This window comes from Rhyacophila brunnea, unplaced genomic scaffold, assembly GCF_057557595.1.
Source record: "Rhyacophila brunnea isolate RB1 unplaced genomic scaffold, BYU_Rbru_1.0 scaffold_3, whole genome shotgun sequence".
NCBI lineage: Eukaryota > Metazoa > Arthropoda > Insecta > Trichoptera > Rhyacophilidae > Rhyacophila > Rhyacophila brunnea.
Genome location: NW_028232965.1, coordinates 35,366,330 through 35,391,660, shown reverse-complemented (window position 1 = coordinate 35,391,660; position 25,331 = coordinate 35,366,330). Strand labels below are relative to the sequence as shown.

At 31.0% G+C, this 25,331-nt stretch overlaps 1 protein-coding gene across 1 annotated transcript in view; it reads left to right on the top strand.

Moving 5' to 3' along the window:
• The window catches only part of LOC147068272 (calpain-9-like), a 369,841-nt gene that overhangs the window by 201,899 nt on the left and 142,611 nt on the right, over positions 1-25,331 (top strand). The window contains exon 3 of the mRNA XM_085953230.1: positions 12,711-12,882. Coding sequence (XP_085809356.1) covers positions 12,711-12,882 — 172 coding nt within the window. The remainder of the gene's footprint in view (positions 1-12,710; positions 12,883-25,331) is intronic.

The following is a 25,331-nucleotide window of genomic DNA, read 5'->3' as shown; positions in this document are numbered from 1 at the left end:
GATGTATTGTTATGTATACATTTCAAATTGCACGCCATTTGCTCCGCCTGACCGAATAGTAGGTACAGAAAAAAACACCGAGAGACGGCATTCGATTGGGCAATGCATGCACCCTCAGTCCGTCGGTTAAATGAAATCAGTCATCAGATGTCCGTGATGAATAACTTTATTAAAGGTAGAAAAATAAAAATATTTTACCACGTCTTTCTCAATCATTGTTGTTCACAGCAAGCTATACTACTAGCCCTCCACTTTACGAAATTATGTTTAATATCTATAAAACTAGGGTATATTTTTGTGGGTGTGTGTTTTTTGCCTGGTATGATTAAATACTATTGGCCGGGTATTGATAGCATATTCTGATTTATTACTCAATTACTTACAGCTTTCTGTCGTTCATTCTAAAGTAAACATTTTTTTACGTTTTAAAGTGGTGAAGAAAACGAATCCGTCTCTATTTAGCTCTTTTTTATCAATTAGGGATTTAATATATTGAATACATACATATTACACATATAAATCTAATAGTTGTAAATCATCCAAAGAATTATAATTATTATTAATATGCCCATCAGAAAATGATGGTGATATTAACAAACGACATAAGTAATGCTATATAGGCAACCTAAGTATGTACATAATATACTACATTTAAGTGAGTTAAAAAAACGGTTTCGGAATCGGTATCGCACTTAATAAGTAAATGCATTAATTTATACAGTATAACCTCATTTTTACGTGCCCGGAATTCACGTTTTCCCGGCAATTGCGTGTATTTTTTCAGTCCCGATGTATTTCAGTACATCTAATACCCGCATTTACGTTTTTATTTCCCGCGATTTACGTCGGAAATATTAAAAATATGCGAGTTACGCGCACTTGACAATGATAGGGTCGTGACATTCAAACGATTTTTCAATAAAAATTTTAATTGAATGTTGTTTTTTAATAAAACGTTATTTTTTTAGAAACATAAAATTTAAATGTTCTTTTTTTCAATACCCCCCTTTTACATTTTCCCTCCAATTAGGTTTTTTTTCTGTCCCTTAAAAAACGTAAAATAGGGGTTATACTGTACTTCACAATAATTATTGATTTCATTTTAATTCCTAATAAGAACTGCTAATTAGTGATCTATTATATTTACATTATTTACTATCACACTTAGACGAATGAATCATATTCTATACATGTGATTGTTATCTGTAAACATTCTATATTGTGCAGCAAAATTGATTGCGTAGTTTTGAATAAAATTTACGTTGAAAGGTTAACTGATCAGAAAATCAATACTACGAGTGTGTACGCCCACGGTGGCCACGCGGCTTAAGCGTTGGACTATAATGCCGTGGGTCCCAGGTTCGAATCCTAGGTCTGGCAAGTACACATATTGTTTTTCAATTTGTGTGTGAGTCAGAGTACGGACCTAATAGTTTGAGCAAGTGGCTGACATCCATTTCTCGTAAAAAACAAAATCTGTTAATACAAACCTCTACTCTGTGGAAGCCCATATGATCCTAAATTAGGATCGGATATGGTCGGGATGTATGTATTTTATATTCCAGAAGAAATGAGAGTCAAGTGTTATGAGAAATTACCATTTCGTTGATTCTATAGTGTTAAATTTGGTTCTAGTATTTTGACAGCCGAATCCTTCCATAGTAGTAGAATTTACTCTGAATGTTATGATAATAGGGTTAGAGCTTAAAAAAGCTATCAGTATTCACAACCAGAAACCGTGGAATTAATACAAAGTTACCACGTATAAAATCGTTTCAGTTTTTAGGAATCCCCATATTTCTCAAAAAAAAACTATTATGTTTTTTTATATATGTTCAATTATGTAAATAAACAATAGGTAGTTTACTTTTTTAACAAACTATAATTAATGCTAAACTATAATGTTAATTATATAATACTGTTCAATCATGCGGGATATAAAATTTCTATTCTTTTATTTATTGATTATTATTTGTATAGATGTACAATTTTCACCAATTATTATTGGATAAATTTCACTATTAACGTATTACTTATCTACGCCAATCGCTTGTTTTACTAGTAATACGAAAAATATCTCTTGATTACAATGCAACAATAGATTTTCATATACAATGATGGCTCAGTCGGTCAAAATCACTAGGTTAACTGTACATTTTGTCTGGTATAAGCAATTACTAGCGTGAGATCGTGGGAAAATTTGAGTTCAATTTGAATGGAGTTATTGTTTATAATAATTATTTAATATATTATTAAAACATAAAACTATCAAGTATTTTGGGTATTTTACCGTAAATCTCTTAAATAACTTTAAACACGGGAATTTAATCAAATTTTCTGCAAACTATCAATAATTTAATGTTAATAAATATTAAAATAATAAATTCTAATGGATTTAAGTTTTATACTATTCCATTTGAGTAGTTTTTTTGCGACCCGGGTGTCACCTTTCGGCATCTTCAGGCACTATGTGCACTCACCAAAAGGTAAATACACACTGGCAACGAATACAATTTTAATTGTAACCTATATAACATATTAATACAATTATCAAGTAGATGAGTTTTTACCCATAGTGCCTGAAGATGCAATAGAAGTAGGCATGTACTTTTTTTTTTGCATTTTTTGAGGTATTGTTGTTCAGTTATATTACAAGTGTATTTATGTGTCACCATAGAAATTTATAGGTACATGTTATATTAAATATTTTTCATTAAAAACTAAAATACGAAATTTAGATTAATTGCTGTCGCGCACTGTCATATCTGGTACTATAAATAACCCGTGTTGGACAGCAAACTCATCCAACCTGCTGACAAACCGCTTTTATTTTCCAGTAGTGATCCCACGTTTCTATATAGACAATCAGGCTACCAATGTCGTGGTCTTCCTTTACTCCATTTTCCTTTTTAAGACGTGTGGCGCTTATCAGTGCTTATTCCGCCATACATCTCACATAGCTGGGCCATAGCAGGTAGCAGGCATTAGGTTTTGATACATCTGGTAAGTTCAAACCCATCAAAGAGATTATAGAAGTCATGACTATACAATTGGCCAAAGTTCTAGTAAAAAATTGTACGATCAAACATATTTGGAATTAAACAGGTGAATGGTGTGATGAGGAAATGAATGAAGAACTGAAGTATGATTATTGTGAGCGATTGCGTGGTTATTTAATGGATTGACCCAAGTACAGTGCTACAATTATATAATGATAAAAGATAACAGCGAGATAGATATTTTAGCCCGTGGAACAATAATACAGAGTGACAGTTCTCTACCATGATAAAATGCGGAGTTAGATATTCATTCAATCATGATAGCCTACTTATTGAACTCCTTACAATTGAATAATGCTGACACTGAGTATCCCATGCCTTCGGGGAGAAATGCATTTGAACATAATAAATAAATCTAATAAATATTACGGAGATACAAGTTCTTTGTTTGTAATTAGATTTGTATCAAATTTGTATGCTAAAAATGTATGTACTACACGGGTTTCTCACTGAGTAATGAATACTGAGCACTAACTGATACCGCTGACGGTATATGAAAAATGTATATAAACAGAATTAAATAATATTTTTGGGATCAATTCGTATGTCAAAGATTTTGCTGACAATACTTGTTCTCACAGGACTCGTTGATCGCCACACACCTGTAGATTTTGTGAATCACTGACAGTTAATATTCACGGCTTTGAATTGTTACACAATACTGGTAAAAACAATGTATTATATAGGCGTTTTAAAAGTAGGTTTATGATTAATATGTAAATTACCATGTTAAATACTAAGCGGAGCTTATGGGCCATCACGCTCTCCACGGAACGAAGGTTATATTAATAGATATTTGTTTTTACGAGAAGATGATGTTAGCTACTTGCTCAACATTTATTAGGTTCATGCTCTGGATCAAAAAAAAATATTGAAAAACAATATTATGCATTTTTTTAGCCTGACTCGGGATTCAAATCCGAGACCTCGACTTACTAAGCAGATACGTTACCACTCTTACGTGGGTAAGTATACATTCAAGACAGGCGTTATTTCTTCTCTATAAAGTTATCTTATTTTGATTATGAAATTTAATGTATTTATATGTTTATCACTTTTTTGTGTTCATACTTACTGTAAAAGAAGCGATTTTTTTAAATATTCAACACATACACAAGCTACAAGAACATTACCGTTCGCAAAATGTTGTTAACTACGTAATTTTCGCGGTAATAGCGTTTTTCATCACTTATTCTATGTTGTCACGGTGCAATAAGGTAAAACAAAATACGTAAGTACGAGTATAATATGGAAGGCAATTGTACATTTTCAATTTTCAAATTCAACAATACAAACTGTTTCAGCCGTGAATCATTTTAATGGAGCAAATTTGTCAATGTCCATTCCATTCAAAAACAATAGTGCTCTAAATATCATAATCACTATCTTTTTCACACATTTCCAAGTATTGTATCACTGAATATAATTTATACTACAACAACACAAAGAAAAAAATTGTATCATCGATATAAATACTGGCATTTTTGCAACGTTGAAGATTGTAGAATGCCGCAAGATGTAACACAATAGACAATTTACTATTGAGTCTGGTAGTGGATGCAGTCGCGACAACTTAAACCACAAATCTCTATTTAGAAATAAGTAAAAGAGAATAACAAAAGAAAGCCATTCTTGTAGTGTCCGCATTCTGTGACTACATTTTCAAGACATCGCACTTTGGTTTTATGTTGATGCTAGCAGTCGGGTGAAAATGTTAGATTCTTTGGAAATAAATAAAAAATAAAACGATTAGAAACATATATTTTTTTTCATATTCATCACTAAGTTATTAGTTTGTTTTGAAGGCCAATTTTTATTATGAAAATTATGGTTTAGTGAAGTATACCAATAATTTATTAGATAATAGGTAGGTACATCATCAGCTGTGATAGAATTAACAATTATAATGAGCAAACTGCGGCCCGCGGGCCACATGCGCCTTATCAGGATGATTTTCTAAGGCTCAGTAATATATATTTTTATTTATTAATATTTATTTAAATAATATGTCGAATAATGAATAAAATTTTATTGTCTTTAAAAATAATTGCTGAAAACAATTATACGATAAATATACATATACTTAAGTATTTATGTATGTAAATGCGGTCACCCGGGTCATCAAAAAGTTTTTAGTTTAATTTGGTACTCGTGAAAAGAAAGGTTGATTATCACTGTATTACAAGATATAAAAAGGTATAAAATCAAGAATTAAAAATATTGTATTGTTAAGGCTAAAATTCATATATGATAATCTTGTTCTAAATATACAGTTAGCTGATGAATCGAGAGAATTGATATTTTGGGGTAATGTAGTTAAAGCTTGGAGGTACATTTAAATGGAAGATTATGCGGCGGATAAACGAATCTGTGAATGATGTGATGTAGTCTGAAAAATCAGATATTATGAATCATTTAAATGTACCACGAATTGAACATAAACCTTTTTCACAAAACTACCGAAGCTCAATTAAAAAAAAATACTGCCACATATACGCGTATACGAAGAAAAGGGTACTAAAAAAGTATATCATAGGGAAATATGCCAGAAGAAAAGCCACATATGGGTTGAGATTTGGGAGACTAGTAACATGAACGATTTCAACGTTTTTATCGATAATAAATAATGGGTGCAGATAACCGAGATAGCTGTGAGGAAACTGTTGTATCAGGTCAAGGATTGAATTAGAAAAAAAGGTAGAAATACGAGTTTTTATGACCCATTAGCTATTGAAACTTAGTTCCACTAGTTTCTGTCATACATATTTTAAACCAGTCATGACTGAAGTAATATTAGACATCAAAATAGTTTTTCACACCATACTGTACGCCATTTATAATAAGCAAGATCATAAAAAAATATTCCTGGAAAGCTCCCATCACAACATCTTGGTAGGTATGCCACGAAATACACAGAAAATGGTGTAGAAACATAGTGAGTGATGCTGGGAAAATATCTATGGTAGGGATACTACGCTTTTATATATTTAAATATATATTATTTTTATATACACAGTTTGTTTATAGAACAAAGCAAAACATGCGATTTTGCAAAAATGTTACAGTATAATTAAAAAGTTTATTTGTGAAGTTACATGAATAGTATGAAAATTTGTTTACAATAATTTGCATATTATGTAGTTGTATTAATACGCCACTGACTTTACGTATGACTCATACCTCTGTCCATTTTACATTTTCTTCATAATATATATATATGCACCGAGACCCGACAATAGAAAAGTAACGTTATAACATAACATAACGTAACGACTGCTCTCACATATATATTTTTTCGTCTGTACTCTGCATTGTTACGGTATTTTACAAAACTCATTGTTATCAAACGAAGATATTCGCAACCGTGTCTTCAGCTCGAATGGTAAACATCCGTTACGCTAGCGTTGCTCGGTTTTTTTTTTGTTTTGTTATAATACCGATTTTTTTTTATTTTCCCCGTTTCCGCTCAGACGGTTCTACTCTTGCTTGACTTGTAATGATTAATAAAAAATGCAGCAAGTCGTGAACTGCAAAGACAAGTTCACTCGTTAATCCAATATGTTTTACAACGTTTTTAGAGTGACGAGGTACGAAATTGAACTCCGAGACGGTTGTACGTTTGTCGACTTCTTCTAGGCATGCTTACATACCATAGATAATATAGTACCTACCTATATAATGTTATCTATATTTTATAGGGCCAGCTTTACATAAAACATTTATGTAGCACTCGTTTCGTCATAAAGTTTGCAAGGGTAGGTACCTACCTCCTACAAAACTGACTCTTATCTACGGTAAACGTCCACAAGAAAAATACGAAAAAATAATATAATAAATTAAAAGCAAAAATGAGTATTTTGTCAGATAAGTAGGTACGTAAGCTTTTTGGAACATAATATTCGTATGCTTTACAATGTTCACTACAGGTTTTATTGTGTATTATTCTGACTGTGTATTACTAGGTTTTATCGGTTAGGCTTATATTGTCATTTAATTTAATCTTGTTGTTTTTATTTAATAAAACGCATTTTTTTTATAGTACTTATTCCACTTTAATTAATATATTAGGACCGGTTTCGTCCGCCTCAGTGGGACATTTTGGACAAATGTCCCACTGAGGCGGACGAAACCGGTCCTAATATATTAATTAAAGTGGAATAAGTACTATAAAAAAATTAAATAAAAACAACAATACAATGCAGTTCCACCATGAATTGACAGTTAACAAAACAAAAGAAATTAATTTAATCTTGTTGCAATTGTTGTAACATAACATTGTACGATAACTTCGGACCTACCTCAACGTCACTAAAACCACTACAACGAATTTACGTACGTCTTTCGACTTATACATGTCGTTAGTGAGAAAGAACTCATCCATTCTTAGTTGGATTGACGTGTGTCCCTGATATCGATCTTAGACATCGATAATATGGGTTTTTTGTTCTCCTAAGATAGATAACTAACATGTTATTGGTAACACCAATTGGGAGGGTAATAACTGTGATTAACCAAATCAATTTGGATATTGATATATTCCACTTGCATGAGCTTTATATATATTTATATATATAGACATTGTTTTATGAATTATTCAAATGGAGTCTACTTAGATCATTTGATGTGCTTCCATGTACTGTTTGTGATTTTTCTATTTACTATACAGGTTACGCTGTTAAGGAAATGGTTATAGTTTTTTTTTAACAACTCGATCGGACAGGTCAGATTGACAGATGTGAGAGCTTCAGAGCTGTAGGCAGGCACCTGGTCTTAGAATTCTCTTTAAAGACGGACAGATAATATGAAAAAGGATGTAAAAAGTGCTGATGTCACGTATAAATGATGACAGAAAGCTCAAGTATCAGACACACTTAGAAAACAATAATTATTGTACATTTGACCATGTGTATATTATGCTTTAATAGTTAGTGGAAACATCGAAGATTACACGGTCGTAGGAGATCATTCATTTGATGGACAAATTGTCAACTAAGTTAAGGGTGATATGGGACTCTTAATGTATCCAGCTATGCGGACAGCAAAATCCAAGGGTCGCTGAACAAATGCGATTAGAATTATTTTGAAGGAATCCGGATCTTCTTCAGTAAGGGACACGAAAACGGAAAAGATTTTGATCCCGAGCATGGTTACGATCCTTAATCACAAAAGAAACGATAAAGAAGAAAAACTCCCACTAAGAAATAAATCGTAAATCGAGTATAAGTATGGTGACCATCCGGCTTTTATATCAAAAGATATTTTATATTTTAGCGCGGTAAATTTGTCATTTATTTTTTGGAAACCGCACTTTATTTCTACGGATTTGGCAATAAAACTCTCAGGGTCATCCCGAAAAATAAGACCTGTCCAGATTAAAATTTAATTCGTACACAAAATGTCTTGGAATATTAGCGATACTTACAATAGTAATTGGTAAAAGTCTAAAATCTTTGATAGGGAAGGAAAGCTTAAAAATGGAATGGAGCTAAATTGTTTTACAGTTGTCAGGGTGTTGTCTCAGAAAAGCTGGTAACCATAACGTCAATCGATTACAACATTATAAAGTTTAAAACAGTCCGATCATTACATATTATGAAGGATTGAAAAAAAATCTTCCCCCTATCTTTGCAAACGAAATATGGTCACTGTAAAAAATAATAGGTAAATATATTGTGTTGTTAATTTGAAGTAACATTTTAATTAGCAGCATTTAACATATTCTCGAGCTTGAGCAATTATTGGTAGTAAAAAGCCGAGTTTAATAACAGTTAACACACTATAAATCGTATAATGATCACTTTAGTTAGCGAATAAATAAGGGACGTCAGTCTTGTTAGCGTATCTGTATTCTATTAAGATTTAATATTCGCCCATCTTGCATTTTCCCATTAATGATTTTTTGACGAGCCTCTTTTCAATAATGTACAAAGACGACGTAATGGAAAGACTCATGCAACTGCTAGAATTTATTTTAACGGTTGTTAAATATTTCTTTGGGCGCAACCACTTATAAATAATATACAGACGGTTTATTATATATTTTTGAAATTTAAAGTATTTCTTCATTTAAATATATATATCATAAACTGATATACTTAGATATTATCAAACATATAATTATTTTTATCGTCCCTATAATGAATACTTGACTAGCGGATTTGTTGCAAATTTACTGATTGCTCAATCTGTTGATATTGTTAAAATGGTATGTGAATTGATTATCCTGACGACGTGGATTTTAACTATACCTTCGTTTGTTTCGTCCAAATCTGTTTAACATCAATTCAATAATTGAAAGTTTCGTTTTCAACCGGAAGAAAAAAACTATACTTGCATGTTATTTTGATGTTGCAATACACGTGAAGATGTTATGTATATTGTATTTTGATGTAAATGGACAGTATCTCAGCTTCGTCGAAGACATAGTAATTTTTTGGGAATACTCTGAATACCTCCAAAGTCGAATGCAGGGACATTCATAAGTAAAGAAGTAGGTAGGGTTAAAGATAAATGAAATAAAGAAGAAAGTCATGTTTAACCGTTTAACTGTCCGAAAAGAAACATCTCCAATGCCACTCAGCTCGAACAAGTGATGATGGATGTATTTATATTTGATTAAATTGTTCACAGAACAAAGCCACTCTGGAGTGCGTTTTGCCGTCTGAATTATGTCTTCAAAAGTTTCTTTCCATTGTGCCTAAAATACAAAGCGCGTGGCAGCGTTTGTGCCAAAGGCTATTGCGATAAGCAAAGTTTGGAGTTTAGTCTGTATGGAAAACGTTAAAATGCTATCGCCAAAAGCTACATAAATATAGGCACGAAAATTGCCTCTGCCTTGCTTTCTTTAAGCTTTGGTAAAACGCTTCCGGATATGGGCAAGAATAATGGATTTACTACAATTCTTTTATCTAAGGACATGGCCCTGTGATGAAAATCTATTCATATGCTTTCCCATATTTCTTTACGTGTCCATAATCCAAGCTTTCTGGGATCGTGAAATATTATGTTATTGATGATAATATTTAAATAATTGTTTTTACAGTAAATCAAGTTTTGAGAATCATCGGTGAAATGGTTAGCACTTACGCTGTAAAGCATCTGTGATCATACTAACTCATTAAAATCAGCAGCGACTGCTTGGAAATACGTATACATTATAGAATTATACATAAGACACAGTCATATGAACAAAATTTCATTATTACAGTGGACACGTTAGCAAAATTTAACTGTCAAATACATGCAGGCAAATTAAAAGTATGCACTAGTTTTGCAATGTGTGTTATTACTACATACAATGTACAATGTATATTATGTACTTTATATAAATGATCGCCCACAACTTTGTCTGTGTGAAATACGGAAAAAAAACTAGACATACGAGTATTTATAATATATACATTATTAAGAAATTTTAAAATTTATTCGTGTTATTAATTGTTTAATTTCTACCCTCGCTTAATTTTTCCTCATATTGTATCGTTATTTACGAGAAGTTTATTTTGATGTATCAATTTTTCTTGGTTTTAACCGAATAAAGCAACATACAGATGGATGTATCAATTGTATTATTCATATAAGTACATACATGGATGCACGGATTGAAGCGTACACGTGCGAATGCGTTAGTAGAATAAGGCAAAAATGCTGCAAATGAAAGATAGTTGATTCAAAATATGCACCAATATTCCAATGTAGGTATAGAGTTAATTTTTCTTTCACATTTCAATTCATATGTGTCACATAATAATGAAATTTCTATTAGCAGACCCCGATTTATGATGGTTAACTACGTACTGTGTATACGATTTATAATTTTCTTGTGTAGGTGATCTTTTAGTAACACGATTAGTTCTAATTCTATTATTTTGTTTACTATTCGTGTACACTATGTACATTCCGATGCTGCATTTGTGAATATGTTTTTTTATTAATCCATTTAATTTAAATTTCTTCATGAAATTACTTCAAGTCAATAAAAAAACATTATAAAATGATCCATACAATATAAATGGATTCAGATCGTTACTGAATGCTTAATGGTAATTTAATTGTGTAGGATTATTATATAAAACATTTAAAAATGAATTATTCCCATAAGTACCTACTTCATAATTGAATTATAATAATAATATATTTTATCGCATAAAATTTACTTATTGACCATTCAGTAAGTTCAGCTACATAAAATTTATGTAGGTATATGTATATTTTTTTGTCGCAGTAATATAGTAAATTGTAACAATTAAAAAATGAATGCCATATTTACGTGACGAATCATTAATATTCAAACGCAAATTTATTAATAAAATTAGAAATATTATGACGTAATTCAATTTGGAATATTATTTAGTACAAGTAAAATATATTATCAAAAATCCTCACATGAAATCATGTGTGCGTATTCGAATCGTCTTTATGTACTTACTAATATTTTTTAATCATAAATTTGTTATTAAATGAGTTACTTTCCTCTAAATTAAATTTGCATATTATGATTCTGATATAAGAAACCTTTTGTCAAGGCTTTTTTTCGGTGTACGTTCCTACAATAAGCGGCGATAATTTTTTGTTTCAATTAACGTTAGAGTATTTTGGGTGAAAATTAATTAAACAATAATTTGACTAACAGTGAAAATCCTTGTTAATAAAGGTCTACCTTTTCGTAATATTGGAATTTACACGTTTTATATGTGCTACCCTATACGTGACTTTTTTTTAAATAAATGAATTGCATTTAAACATTATAAAATAATACTGTAAAGATAAAATGGTGTAGCATAATTATTATTAATGTTAAGACCACCATAAGCACAATAACACAGGATAGGTCCTGAGTTCCTGACTTTCTCCAACAGCTCTTTCTACATTTCCATATCCACATTAACCGCTTCTCATGTCCTGATGTAGGGTACTCTTGGTATTTAAAGAAATATATATTTTGTCTCCCATATTGATTATATTTGATGAAAAAATAATTTCTCTAAAGTTTTATCATCGGATAAGCGAAAATCGTATCCTCAGGGCCTTACACATTTAAATAGGTACATAATCGACTACATGCTGCAAAACGGGTTTTATTTGATTTTCTTTTAAAAATATGTATCAAAAGAAAATTGCTAAATATGCAGGTGTCAAGGAGCATAATTTATATCTTAAAACTTTTTTTATCACATACGGTTTAGTAATAGTTTAAACAAAAACAGAAAAAAAGAAAAAAATCACCAAATAAAATTGAGGCTATTGGTTTCAAAGTATGTTTCTTCATTTTTATTAAAAAAAAATATTCTTGATTCTGATTCTGTGAGTAAATACTTTCTCATTGTACTATGTTGATATATTATTATATTTCGGTTCGTTTATTAGTAAAATGGTATTGAACCGGAGGTTGTTTTCAAAAACATTATAACAATAGCACGCTTTGAAGGGTAATCTAATTTTCATCAAGTAATTTAATACATTGTAAATCTACTGAATTATGATAATTTAATTTGGCAAGACTGTAAAACACTCTTTAATATAAATAAATCTTTGTTAAACGGTGATGTTTTGGTGAATTCATAAATAATTATCTTCGAGTAAATTTGATTCATGATATTGATGATGTGTTTATATAAATAACTGTAGTTGCAATGTATTATTCTTTTTCAGGTATTGGACGACGGAACGACCTAGAGCAGGAATATCACATTATCAATCAATTAAAAGGTCCTGTAGAGAGAAGGGAATCCTTTGGGAGGACCCTGAGTTTATAGCAGGACCAAAAGCTCTGTACAAACATAAAAAGCCTTCACTACAGCCTATCGTTTGGATGCGACCACATGTAAGTAGACAATTAAATTATATATAATAAGGAGATTCAAAAAAGTTTATTATACTGCTTATATAATAATATGTAGTGATGGAATGAAAGGACACAGCTCAAAAAAATAAATATAAAACATTCGAGTTTTTGCCTAGACTCTAGGATTTTCTGCCATTTTTGTTACTCGCATATAATAATTTCATTTAGCTTTCTACATTATTGACATAATGTGAAGTAGAACTTGTGATTTCTTGATTTTTTTGAGAATCCTTTTCTAAAGATTCAAGAATTTTCGAAATCAAGAGTATCTGTTTTCTCGAGAATTCGAGATAGGTTTAATGATTTCTCGAGAAATCAACATTGTAATCAAATTACCTCGTCTTGTCGAATATTAATTTATCTTTAGTTCTTTCGACCAAAAAATATTTTCACCGTGATATTTAAGACATTTTATTTGTGGAAAAAGTCGAGAACTTTTTTATAGCTATTTTGACAAAAACAAAACACCGGGAATTAAAATTCAGAGTTAAATTACACCACTTTTTGTTCAGTAAGTTTTTCTTGTCAAAATATTTTTTTAAATTCCAGTTGCGGTAGGCAGCTTAGCCCGGTAACAATTTGAATTATCGAGAATCTCATTGATGATTTCTCAAGAAATGAAAGTTTTCGAAATTTCGAGAATGTAGTTTCTCTAGATTTGAGATTCACTTTTTATGTATATTTCTTAAGAATTCTTGAGACGAGATTTATCGATTACAGCCTCTAATGGGAACACACCCTAAAATTAAGGGATGTTAAATGAAAGTGAATTAGTTAATGATAGGCTTTTACATGTTGAGCATTATTATTAATTGTGCTATTTTAATAAAAAAATATATTACGAAAAACATTAATTAAAAATACGTAAATATAAAAGCAAAAATATTACAACCAATTTTCATAGATAAAATATAATATTATAATAAAGCCTAGCAAGTTAGTAAATGTACATAAAAAATAGCGATAACATAAAATAGAATCAAATCAGAAGATAAAAAAATAAAAAGATTATTAATATAAATGGATAGATTATCATTTTTTCATAATATTAATATTATCATTCATTTAGTTGAATTCCATTTTACAATTTGGTAATTTTACTATATCATATTTGATGATGACTTCTAACAGTTAATACAGTAATATAAAGAAAGTGTAAAGTTTGCCAAATTTTTTAAAATAAACTTTTGTATTTATATAAAATAATATGACACTAAGTAGCAATCTTATATTAGATGCAAAATTCCGTTAGCGATTATTAAATTCCATGATCATAATGTTATATGGCTCAATAGACAGGTGGATTATATAATATTCATAATGATATGTACCTACCTACGTGAGCTAAAAATGATTAGATGAATCATGGCCTTAGTGATAATTAGCAAAAAAAGTGTTAGCAACTGTAAATTCACGTTTATTCACCTTACATGACCGTTATTTTTGTATATAGTAAAACTGTCTGTTTGGGACTACATGTGGGAAAATTGTTGGTTAATTTTTAAATGTATATGTAGGTAATTGGTACCGTACCGTTTTACTAAGAAATTCTTAAAGTTTTTCTTCAATATAATTTAACTATTTTAATTATAAAATATGTGACCTTATTTTTGTATTTTATGGATGATAATATCACACGTTAATAATAGTTATAAAGGTAATAAATGTAAATCACTATTTTTACTCTTCTTGGTGATGTCATAGAACACAAATATAATGGATAGTATGTTACCATTTGAGTGTAGTTGTAAGATAAGACATCTGTGGAGTGTAGAGAAATATGGAATACATTTTAAACACTTGGTAAAGAATACGTTCTTTTTAAGACGGTACTTCAGTGAAACGCCAAATAATTTTCAACTATAGGTGCGACAAAATTTTGGACTCGCTGGCAATCGGAGAGCGAACGTCGAGCTATGAACACGTCGATTTTTTTTCGTGATGGCGATGGGGGTATTAATTCTTAAATCGTGTAAAGATGACTAAAAACGTTACCCATTTACTTGAAAAAGAAAACATGTCAATGAATATATTATTATTGTTACTAATAGAACAATAAACAGAACATTAAATGGACGCACGTTGGATTTATATGACAAATTATATTTCGTTCGGCACGCGTCATTTGCACAATCCAGGCATCGCCTAGCCACGATCTTTTTAGACCATGCCTCAACTGAGGCATAGCCTTAATACTTATGTAAACCAATGCATCGCTGGTTTAATATTGGTGATATTTGAGGACATTCCAGACGTTTTGTATTTATTGCATTTAACGGCTTGTCTTTCATTAAAACATAAACTTAAACTGCCGTCAAAGTCTTGGTCAAGTGCGACAGGCTTTGGCGCCTATATCTTATCCATCTGTAGAGTGTTTTATTATACATTGTTACACAAGTAAGATTTTCATATTTCATAATAATATTAATTGGTAATTATTTATAATATAAATTAATTATAATTACCGGGTGGTCTGTAAACCACTGGTGGTCCGCGAATTTTTGGCGTCCAAATGCATAAGCTAAAAATTCCAACAAAATCTTCAAAACTTGTGCATCTGCTTGTGTTTGAGCATTGTATGTTTTTTTCTTAAAATAGATGAATGGTTTTACGTGACGAAATCAACCATAATCAGACGTTATTATATGTCAATAAATAAAAAATATTTTTTATTTCTGCGTAAGTGGTCCGCGAAACGTTTCTTCTATTTTAAGTGATCCGGAGGTGTAAAAAGGTTGAGAAACACTGGACTAAAGTATGCCATTATTCTCGATCCATCATAAGATCAAGTTTTCAAGTTACTTATAGTGGTTAAAGTAAGACTGATTACGATTGAATTAATGGAGAAAACTTCGCAACTTCAGCTTCGACCAAGAGTGACTTGCAACAAAGCATGCGATGCACCACCCGTACTGCGTCGCATCGTATAATTTCTAACACAGAAAGATAGATATCCTTTGTTGTAGAACAGGATTCGCAAGTCACCCCCTATCGGCGCTCCATCGCGGTTAGTTTATCGCGAAAAAGAAGTGGTAATAGTGAATTTACTACGCGGCCGCGTGTGTCCCCTCATTAATGTGTAATTATAAGTTGTAAATCAAGGCGGGCTGGACCACCCTGCAGTCCCAGACGCGATCCGCCGTCCGTCCTCCGTCTGCAACACGCCAATGCACTTACCATCAGCCTCAGAACACACTCGATGGAATAGAATGGGCTAACTGGGCGTTTCGGGCAGAGACTCTGTGATTTTGCGCGGGTTCTAGTCTGTTTAAAGCAGTCACTAAATAAACATCCTAATCCGGTAACTGATAAAAAACACTTATCATTAATACCAATGTGGTAAAATGGTGTCAAATTCTTCTGGCAGTACAGGAGACTCCCTTAAATATTGGTATCGTTATTTTCAAATGAATTGCAATTGAAATGCAATTCCAGAAGAATTTTTCCTTCCTCTGCATGGTTTTCCCCTTCACTACCCGCCATGACAACACACACAGATACACATATATTCTAAAACATGACAAGAGACATTTTTACTCCCAGTAAGACGTCACAAATATTATGAATGTCGAGTAATTTCCGTTAGAAGAAATCATGTCAACTGAGGAGTGCTCTGACTTTAGAAGTCTCTTTCAACTCAAATTATAGGGACACTCCAAAAGGATTCGATTGGCATCTTACAATTATATAACTAACTAGGAGATTCTATTAGACCAAGGTGACAGTTTGGAAACAAAACCACCGTCCGGTCAATAACTAATAGTCTAGCTAGAGTCAATTTGGTCATCTCCATGCACCAATTTATATGTGACAGGTGCGCCCAATGTGGTGTTATTTGGCGTAACGTTTCAAAAGTTTTGTTTCCTTTGGGACCACTTAATGACTAGATTCTCAGCGATCGTCTCTTTTTTGAATTACAATATAAAAATAACAAATAGACTTATACAGGTACAGATGGTTGGAAAACACCTGTACGATTCAGGAATAATAACGAATTGAATTTTCATCGATCAGAATTTTGACGGAGCGATATTTTGTAAAAAAATATCGTCACATTTATTTGACATCCTTAGACAATATATTTCATTTAAATTAATGTAGTTCATTTGTCCATCGGAATTACTTTGCGCCCATTTTATATACAATCTGACAGGAGTTTGTTTGATATGAGCAAGTAAGAGAGTTGAAGGATCATAGAAGTATATTAGTTTTAGGATATTCACGTACCTACTATAAATCTTAACTCAAAGTGTAACTATTTTATATTTGAGTATTCTTGGAGTCACGAAATAGTATCACGCAGATTGACATATTTATTAATTTTACATTATCTAATCTCATCTGTTTATTTTTGTTGTCGTTGTTATTTTGGGTTTTTCCATCAATGTGATTAATGAATTATTAACATACAAACTCATTATTTTCCCGACCATGTCCGATCCTGATAAGATCATATGGGCCTCCACAGAGTAGAGGCTTGTGTTAACAGATTTAGTTTTTACGAGAAATGGATGACAGCCGCTTTCTCAACCTGTTAGGTCCATACACAAATTGAAAAACAACATGTGTACTTGCCAGACCCAGGATTCGAACTTCGGACCCACGCCACGACGCTATAGGCCAACGCTAAAGCCGCTGTCAAATTCTCATTATTGTATTATATTATAAAACAAATAAATATTAAAATCAAGTAAAATGCAGAAGGAAAGTAGCGATGCAAATACTGTGATGGCGACTATAGATTTTAAACGTTTACCAAAACTAATACATATTTTAAATTATGCTTATGATATTGAATAAGAAAAGAAACCTTTAGCACGAAGAATAAAACTTACAGTATATCAATAATCTGTCTAAATAAATCAACTGGCAACACATGAATCCGCCATAGTGTGGCCCGTTAATGGGCATTATCCTCCAAGTACCCATCAATGCGAATGTAATGGAAAAGCGTTCAATGTATGCAGAACGAATGGGAACAACCATTTCTACATTTTTTTTATTGCGTTCCACCTCCTTTATCGCTAAAACTTTGTTGAAATGGGAATCAGTTTGAAGAAAAACATCAAGTTATTACAACTATCATCGTATTCATTAGTTATTTTGAAGATGGGAATTTTCTCTCACTTTATTAATTACTATAAACGACATAATACAATTGATATTCTTTTACGCTGATTTGATTTATAAATCAAGACCAGTTTCGTCTATTAATTGATATTCATTTGTTTTATTTTTGTTATTAAATAATATTTATTTACTAGGCCCTTTTGGAGGGGATTGACATTATACAATATTAACTATACGGTAGTTAATTTAAATAACTTATATATATAGCTCAGATATAGAAAACCTCAAGTAAAATTCTGCCAAAAATCAGTTAAGCGTAATGGCATGACAGATTTAAAATTCCGTTTTTCCGAAAGTGTTCTATTTGAGGATAATAAATCAGATATAAATATTGTAAATTAGGTAAACAGAGCATAATAGGTACCTCCATAGAGAGATGGTTATATAAACAGTCTTCTTTACGAGAATTAGTTACCTGCTTAGACAATGTTACCTGCCATTCGTCCAATCCACTGGATTCCCGTTCGGATCAAACACACATTGACAATATACAATTGTGAATTTTGCTGTAATGGACGATACTCTTCCAATAGGTACTCCACTTATCAAAATAATATTGAATAAGTAGAGTAATTATGTATTTCTGTGCGATGGATACTTACATAAATTACAAAGTGATTCCTATTAAATGTATTAATATCTCTATACTTATTCAAATTTAAAATATCTACCTAGCGTTTGATACTTAACTTTCCTCTTCTAATTCTTGTTTAATCGGACTCTTCTATTTTTTTTTTAAATTAAGTCCTAGATATCTCTCCATTTTTTTGAAGGCCTGCCATTAAAACGACGGACAGCAGTTCTTCCGTGTAACACGTTGTGTGGCATTTTAGTTTCGTCCATCTTTTTCACGTGTGCATTTTAATCCTTTTCTTTCATATCTGGCCACATCGTCAACTTCGCAAATTTTTATCATCTTTTCAAGACATCTTGTGAAAAAAATACTATATCATCGGCAAAGGGCAGATTAGTCAGGCATTCTCCATTATTTATAGTATCCCTTTGTCATTCAAGTCAAGTTTTAATCTTATTATTTTTCCATGTATAATTATTTTTAATTTTTAAGAAATCTTTCGATATAATAAACATTCTGGGTTCATCAGTTTAGAATAATATTATAAAAAAATAATTAAAGTTATCAAAGTTTGATCAGGTTATTATGCATTTTCTGACATTTTATATCTGATAAGGTCCCTATCTACTTTATTCACATGTAGAATTTCAAAATAATATACTTTAGCAACTTTGTTTTTGACTACGGTGCGATGATATTCTTTTATACATATTGATTGACTGTCAATAAAAAAAATCTTATTACAAAATATCAAGCTCAATTAGGTTACCCTGACTTTATTTCAATAAAAGAGTTAATAAAATATTTTAAATTCAACCTTTGAAGCTCATTTTGGTTTTCCATGATTACCCCTCGAATAGGTAAACATATCATTGGACAGTTTTCGCTTAGTATTATTTTGTTATTGAAAGTCATAAGAATTTTCATAGTTAGACTGAGTCAACATTCACGATAGAGCGGCTGGTGCAAGGATCTGTTCTTGTACAGGGCTAGGCATGGGCCCACATCCTGAAGCGGGCCCCCTGGCTAGGATCTTTGGCGGGCCCCCTACCTATTGTTAAGGATAAAGGCAGTGTGACGCTCTACAGTAGTGTTTTCCAAATGGTGTACGCGGTAAAATTAATGTGTATATTTAGTGTTTTTTGTATATTTTTTAATACATCCATTTTAATTACGGACTTGTCGAGTATTGATACACAATTAAAAATTATATCGTGCAACTACATAATTTAAAATAATAACATTATGGAAGGAAAATAGCGACTTTTTTTGCTATTAAAGCAAATTTGTGATGTGTGTTTATCTCACTTATCTGGTCGACTCGCCGCGCCGGGCCCCTCCTTAGCCCGGGCTCCCAGGCTAGAGCCCTGTCAGCCCCCCCTCTTGCGGGGGCTATGGGGCTAGGACTCGTTATGGGTTGTTAAACCACAAAACGAACAGAAAATATGTTATGTAGTCCTGAAAAAAAAAACAACAGTAAAGCGATAGTTCGAAAATTATTAGTGAACATAATAATAATTATGTAGTTAATAGTACAATGATGAGAATTCTTTTGATCGATTAGCGCTCATTTCTAATCATTCGCCCCACAGCTGTTCGTTCATTTGAAATAATTACAAGGTGCAACGAGGGGCATGCTGGTAGTCGCGCGATCTTTATCACTAACCAACAGGTCAAGGTTCTGTGTCGATAAATTCTTCCGAAGGCTCAACAAGTTACATATTGTAATACATTGGAATTCGTTACGTCATAAGTTTCATCCGCGTTAATCCAGTCGACGATTAAACAGAAACCCCGCAAAGCCTCTTAATAATTATAATATAGAGCAGTGTTTCCCAAAATGTGAGAGGTTATAAATTTTTAAGGGTACGAGGTTGAACTTTTATAATAAAAATATTTAATTTCCAGGTCAGGCGATATAAAACTGTAATCACATCTAATATCGAAAGGATACTATTGAATTAGTGGCTCAGAAATGCCAAAAATAAAATATGTATGATATGCCGTGCATATCTCACATTATGCATGACATTTAATACCGAACCTATCACCTCCGTGTTGCTTATGAAACGGCCAAAATGAAATATTTTTATACGCATAGTAAATCGACTAATCTATTTTACTAAACACTTTGAGTATATTATCAAAGTGGAGCTGACTAATGTATATTTAACTTACCATAACATATTTTTTGAACTTCTTTATGTAAACTTTATACCGTTTATAGCAGGGGAGGGCAAACTGCGGCCCGCCGGATATATTTTTGCGGCCCGCCATCATTAATTGTACTTCTGATTACGAATAACTTTTTTATATTTTTTTAAAAAAATATTGACAATAGATTAAAATTTGAAGAATTTGTTGTTTCGTTAATGTATTATCTCAGTATGTCTTCCTTGCATCTCGTCTCATACTATGTAACCACTGTTTTCTATGTTGAACATCGTGACACATTTAAATACTTTTAACTCTGCGTTGCAAGGAAAAAAATATATGCCCACGATATGGTGAAGAGTTTGAATGGATTTCAATTAAAACTCAGGTTGTTCCTTCGACAAATATCGAATAAGAACGTGGACCACTTTCCAAATTTGAAGTTGCTGAATATACCAGAATATACCAGAATATAAATTTGAAGAATATGGTAAAATTATTAAAGCTCTGAATGACGATTTTTTACAAAGATTTGGTGACTTCCGAAAAATTGAGACAAGTTTAGCAACAGTATGTACGCGATCCATTTTCAATAGATATTGATAGTGTACTGACAGAGCTACAACTTGAGATTATTGGTCTGCAGTGTGACACTGATTTAAGAGAATTGCATCGTAGTAAAGATATATTCAAATTTTATAATACCCTTAATTCAGACAAATTCGAACAACTTAAAGATTATGCAAGAAAAATGTTGTTTTTGGATCAACCTATATATGTGAACAAACATTTTCGATCATGAACCTCAATAAAAATTCTTTACGATCAAATATCTCCGATGCCCATTTACAAGCAGTTTTGAAAATATCAACACAAAATTAACACCTGACATTCACACACAACACAACACACTTTCATTCTTCTCATTAATTTTTTTGTAATGTTTATTTTTCGTGATAATAAATAGTGCATATCTAAAAATGGTATTTTACTTGCGGCCTACCGCTCATTTTGAATTCTTGAATTTGGCCCTCCATCCAAAAAGTTTGCCCGCCCCTGGTTTATAGAAAGAGGTATCCCTTCATACGATATCCGCTTTAGTCTCCAAAGCGTAGAGGATATTTACAACGATTCTATTAGCTCGTATCCTTATTTGTCCGGTGGTTGTTTATCCAGTACAAATCTTGCAATCGATTATTAACTAACTTCCCGACTAGCTAGACATTTGAAACTTTTAGAATATATCAGAACACGATGCCAATGCATTCTTTTAATACTTTTAGCCATCTTTAAGTAGAATTGAATTCTTTTTCAGTTAATTCTGTTTTGTATGAAAAGTTATTTCGGAAGAAATCAGTAATCTAATCCACTATTATTGGTTGCTAAGTGGGTGGTCCTAGCAACTAAATTATTAATATATACGTGCGTTACTATGGAAATCAAAATGACATTTCAGTATTCTATATTTGTTTGTTTGTTTGTTTTTTTATTTACTTCATATCAAGTACAAGTTTGAACATATTAAGTATAACAATTGAACAGAAAATTTAAAAACGTTGTATATAAAATGTTATTTTTATCTTGTAATTATTTTTGAAAATTTCAGGCTTTACATATATTATATAGTTTCTATTTAGTTAAACAATCGATGTTCTTAGATACGTATTGATTAATTAAAACCATATTTGATATTTTATTATTGTTTTGTAAATATTGTAGCTTTATTTGTTCAGTTACATACTAGATTTGAATAGTTTTTAGGATGTTAGTAACCATATTTTTATTTTGACGTGTATGGCATATGCGTGAGTTTTCCACAAAACGTAATTGCGTTTTCATGTATGGAAGGCTTTCACTGTGGATATTGTAATCTTTTAATTCAATCTTATCTAAACACAAGAAGCGTTTGCGAGAGATATTAGTTAATATAACTTAAAATACATTTCACTTTCCAGGCAATAATTTGATTCGTGAGATTGCAAACGGTCGACGCTGTTATCTATTTTAACCCACCTATATGTACATGTATATATCTAATTTACCTTAGATGAGCGATAATTTATAATAACGTGAGTTATTACCTTATAATATTATATGGAGCTTATGTTACCACAGGTGGAAGATAGTTATTATGTACGAGATTTTTTACGATTAATACTTTTTGATTATTTGCCCAACCCATTGGGTATATAATATTATTATACTAGATAAAATACACGTTATAAAAGCAAAATGCATTTTTGGTCAAATCCGCGGCTTAAATGTTGTGCGCTCTAACAACTATACCACCGTGGGTACAATGTGTAATAGAGGTCAGATAAAGTAATAGTAATGCTATAAATATTGTTTTTTTTAATGAAACAATAATAATAAAATTAAAGCTTGCATTAGAGTCGTTTTCAAACTGAATTAAATTATTTAATAAAATAATATTTTTTCATAAGTCTATCGTTCAATACGCATGATTCTAGTTATACAAAGTATATTTACTGTTCGTGCACAAACTATTTTGTATAATAATACATAATACAAAATATAATAATTAATACGTTGATGGTGTTAACTTTTTATGTAAATATGTAATAATTTCTTAGTTATCGCAATAAATTTCAATTTAAAATTTTGTTTCTATTTTATTAGATTTGTGACGTCACATTTTATGTATATCTCTCCCTGGCAGGTCATATATAAATGACCCATAATACCAATATGCAATATTGTTGAACGTAATGTTGAAACTTATATTATCATTTATCTTGACAACTTATTGTATTATTACAAATATCCAAACATTATCTTTTTGTTGATTTTTTAAGTGCAATATTGCAATTTGCAATTTCAATGCGTCTCTCAATAGCTTCGTGGGAAAATACTTTTTACAATGGTTTTGACATTTCAATTATTGATAGGTCAATCATAGCAAAATCTTATTGTTTTTTTTATGATTATTTGCCAGTTACTTGAATTCGAATTGAGACCAATGGCAATCAAGCGAAGTGTAATTTTTGAACACTTCTAGAGACTGTAAGTAAATTGTACTTAAAATATTTAAAAAAAAAACTTGATTAAGTGCTAAGCTGGAAGATAAATGAACGAAATTTTACAACTAACAACTTTGTGAAACTCGTAGCTCCTTGTTGCTAGACGAAAATGTTTATTTCTCTGCTCTAGTAATAAAAACAATAGAAAATTAATGTCAACAGATTATCTGAGAAAATTGTTATCACGCTTTCGCACTCTTGAATTTATTGCAAGTTATCATATTTTCATTAATATAAAGGATTATGAAACAAATAAATAATAATCTTTTATAAAAATAAGTTGCTTGGCATAATTTTACGACTCGCCAAACATAAACAATTTTTGAGAATTGTTCTAAAGCAAACAATAGCAAACTGTCAATGGCGTAGGCCTTAGGCTATGATGAAACTGTAAGGATGTCTATTATCAATTAAAAAAAAAAAAAACAACCAGATGATTTTGGACGAATCTTTGAATGAAATCAATGACACCAATCACATCATAAGACTTATATAAAATTTATTAAAATGAATAAAATATGTTTTCTTTTCATTTTTATTTAAAATATTACAATATAATATCATAATATATTCACTAAAAAATATCACAATTAAATGCGGTCAATCACGAGATATTCTTTTTTTTTTTTCAATATTACCTACTCGTGTCCGAACTGTCTTTGAGTTAGGAGTTTATTAAAAAGTTTGTTTAAAAATAATAACAAATTTGCGCAGCTTTGACCACCATTCGCCTCTCAAACCTACCTCTCCATAAGAAATAATAGTATAGCAGCCAGATTTTAACACTGAAAACAGTCACAGCTGTACTATTATTAGATTCAGCCAAACATGACAAACATATTTAAGAATTTATAATAAATTATAGAAAAACAGTATTTATATATACAATACAGGCGTATAAGATATTTAAAATTAATGTAACTAATAAGAAAAATTTGTTTTAATCATGACAAAATAATATGTGAGTCCTCATAGATATGTTTATTAACAAAAAAACATTTAACGAGATGCAGTGTTGTCATTTTTTTTGTGCTGATTATAGTACGAAGGGGTAAAAATTATAGTATTTCTAAAAAATATATAGTACTGGAACATTTTTCGTCTTGAATCCTTTAAAATTATAGTATTTTGGTATATTTGGCGTAAAATTATAGTATTTTACATTTTTCGCGGAATCAAAATTATAGTATTGTACTATAATTATAGTACGGTTGGCATCACTGACGAGATAGCTTGTTACATCAATATTTTGGTTATTTCATTATAATATTGTCCATCTCATATACAATTGAATCAAATTTGTAATAAGCTTATTTGTAAAATGCAGTTATAAACAATATTATTTAGGTAGTTACGATAAGGCTTTGAAGAACATAGCGTTGAAGTGTAAAATGTGAATTATAATTGAACGTAGTTATGCAGAATGTAGCCAGTCCACAATAATGTCGAGCTGAGATAATGTCACTTTAGCAATAACATTATATTAAAAATGTATGTAAAATTGTAAATAGTATTTTATTTCAAGAATA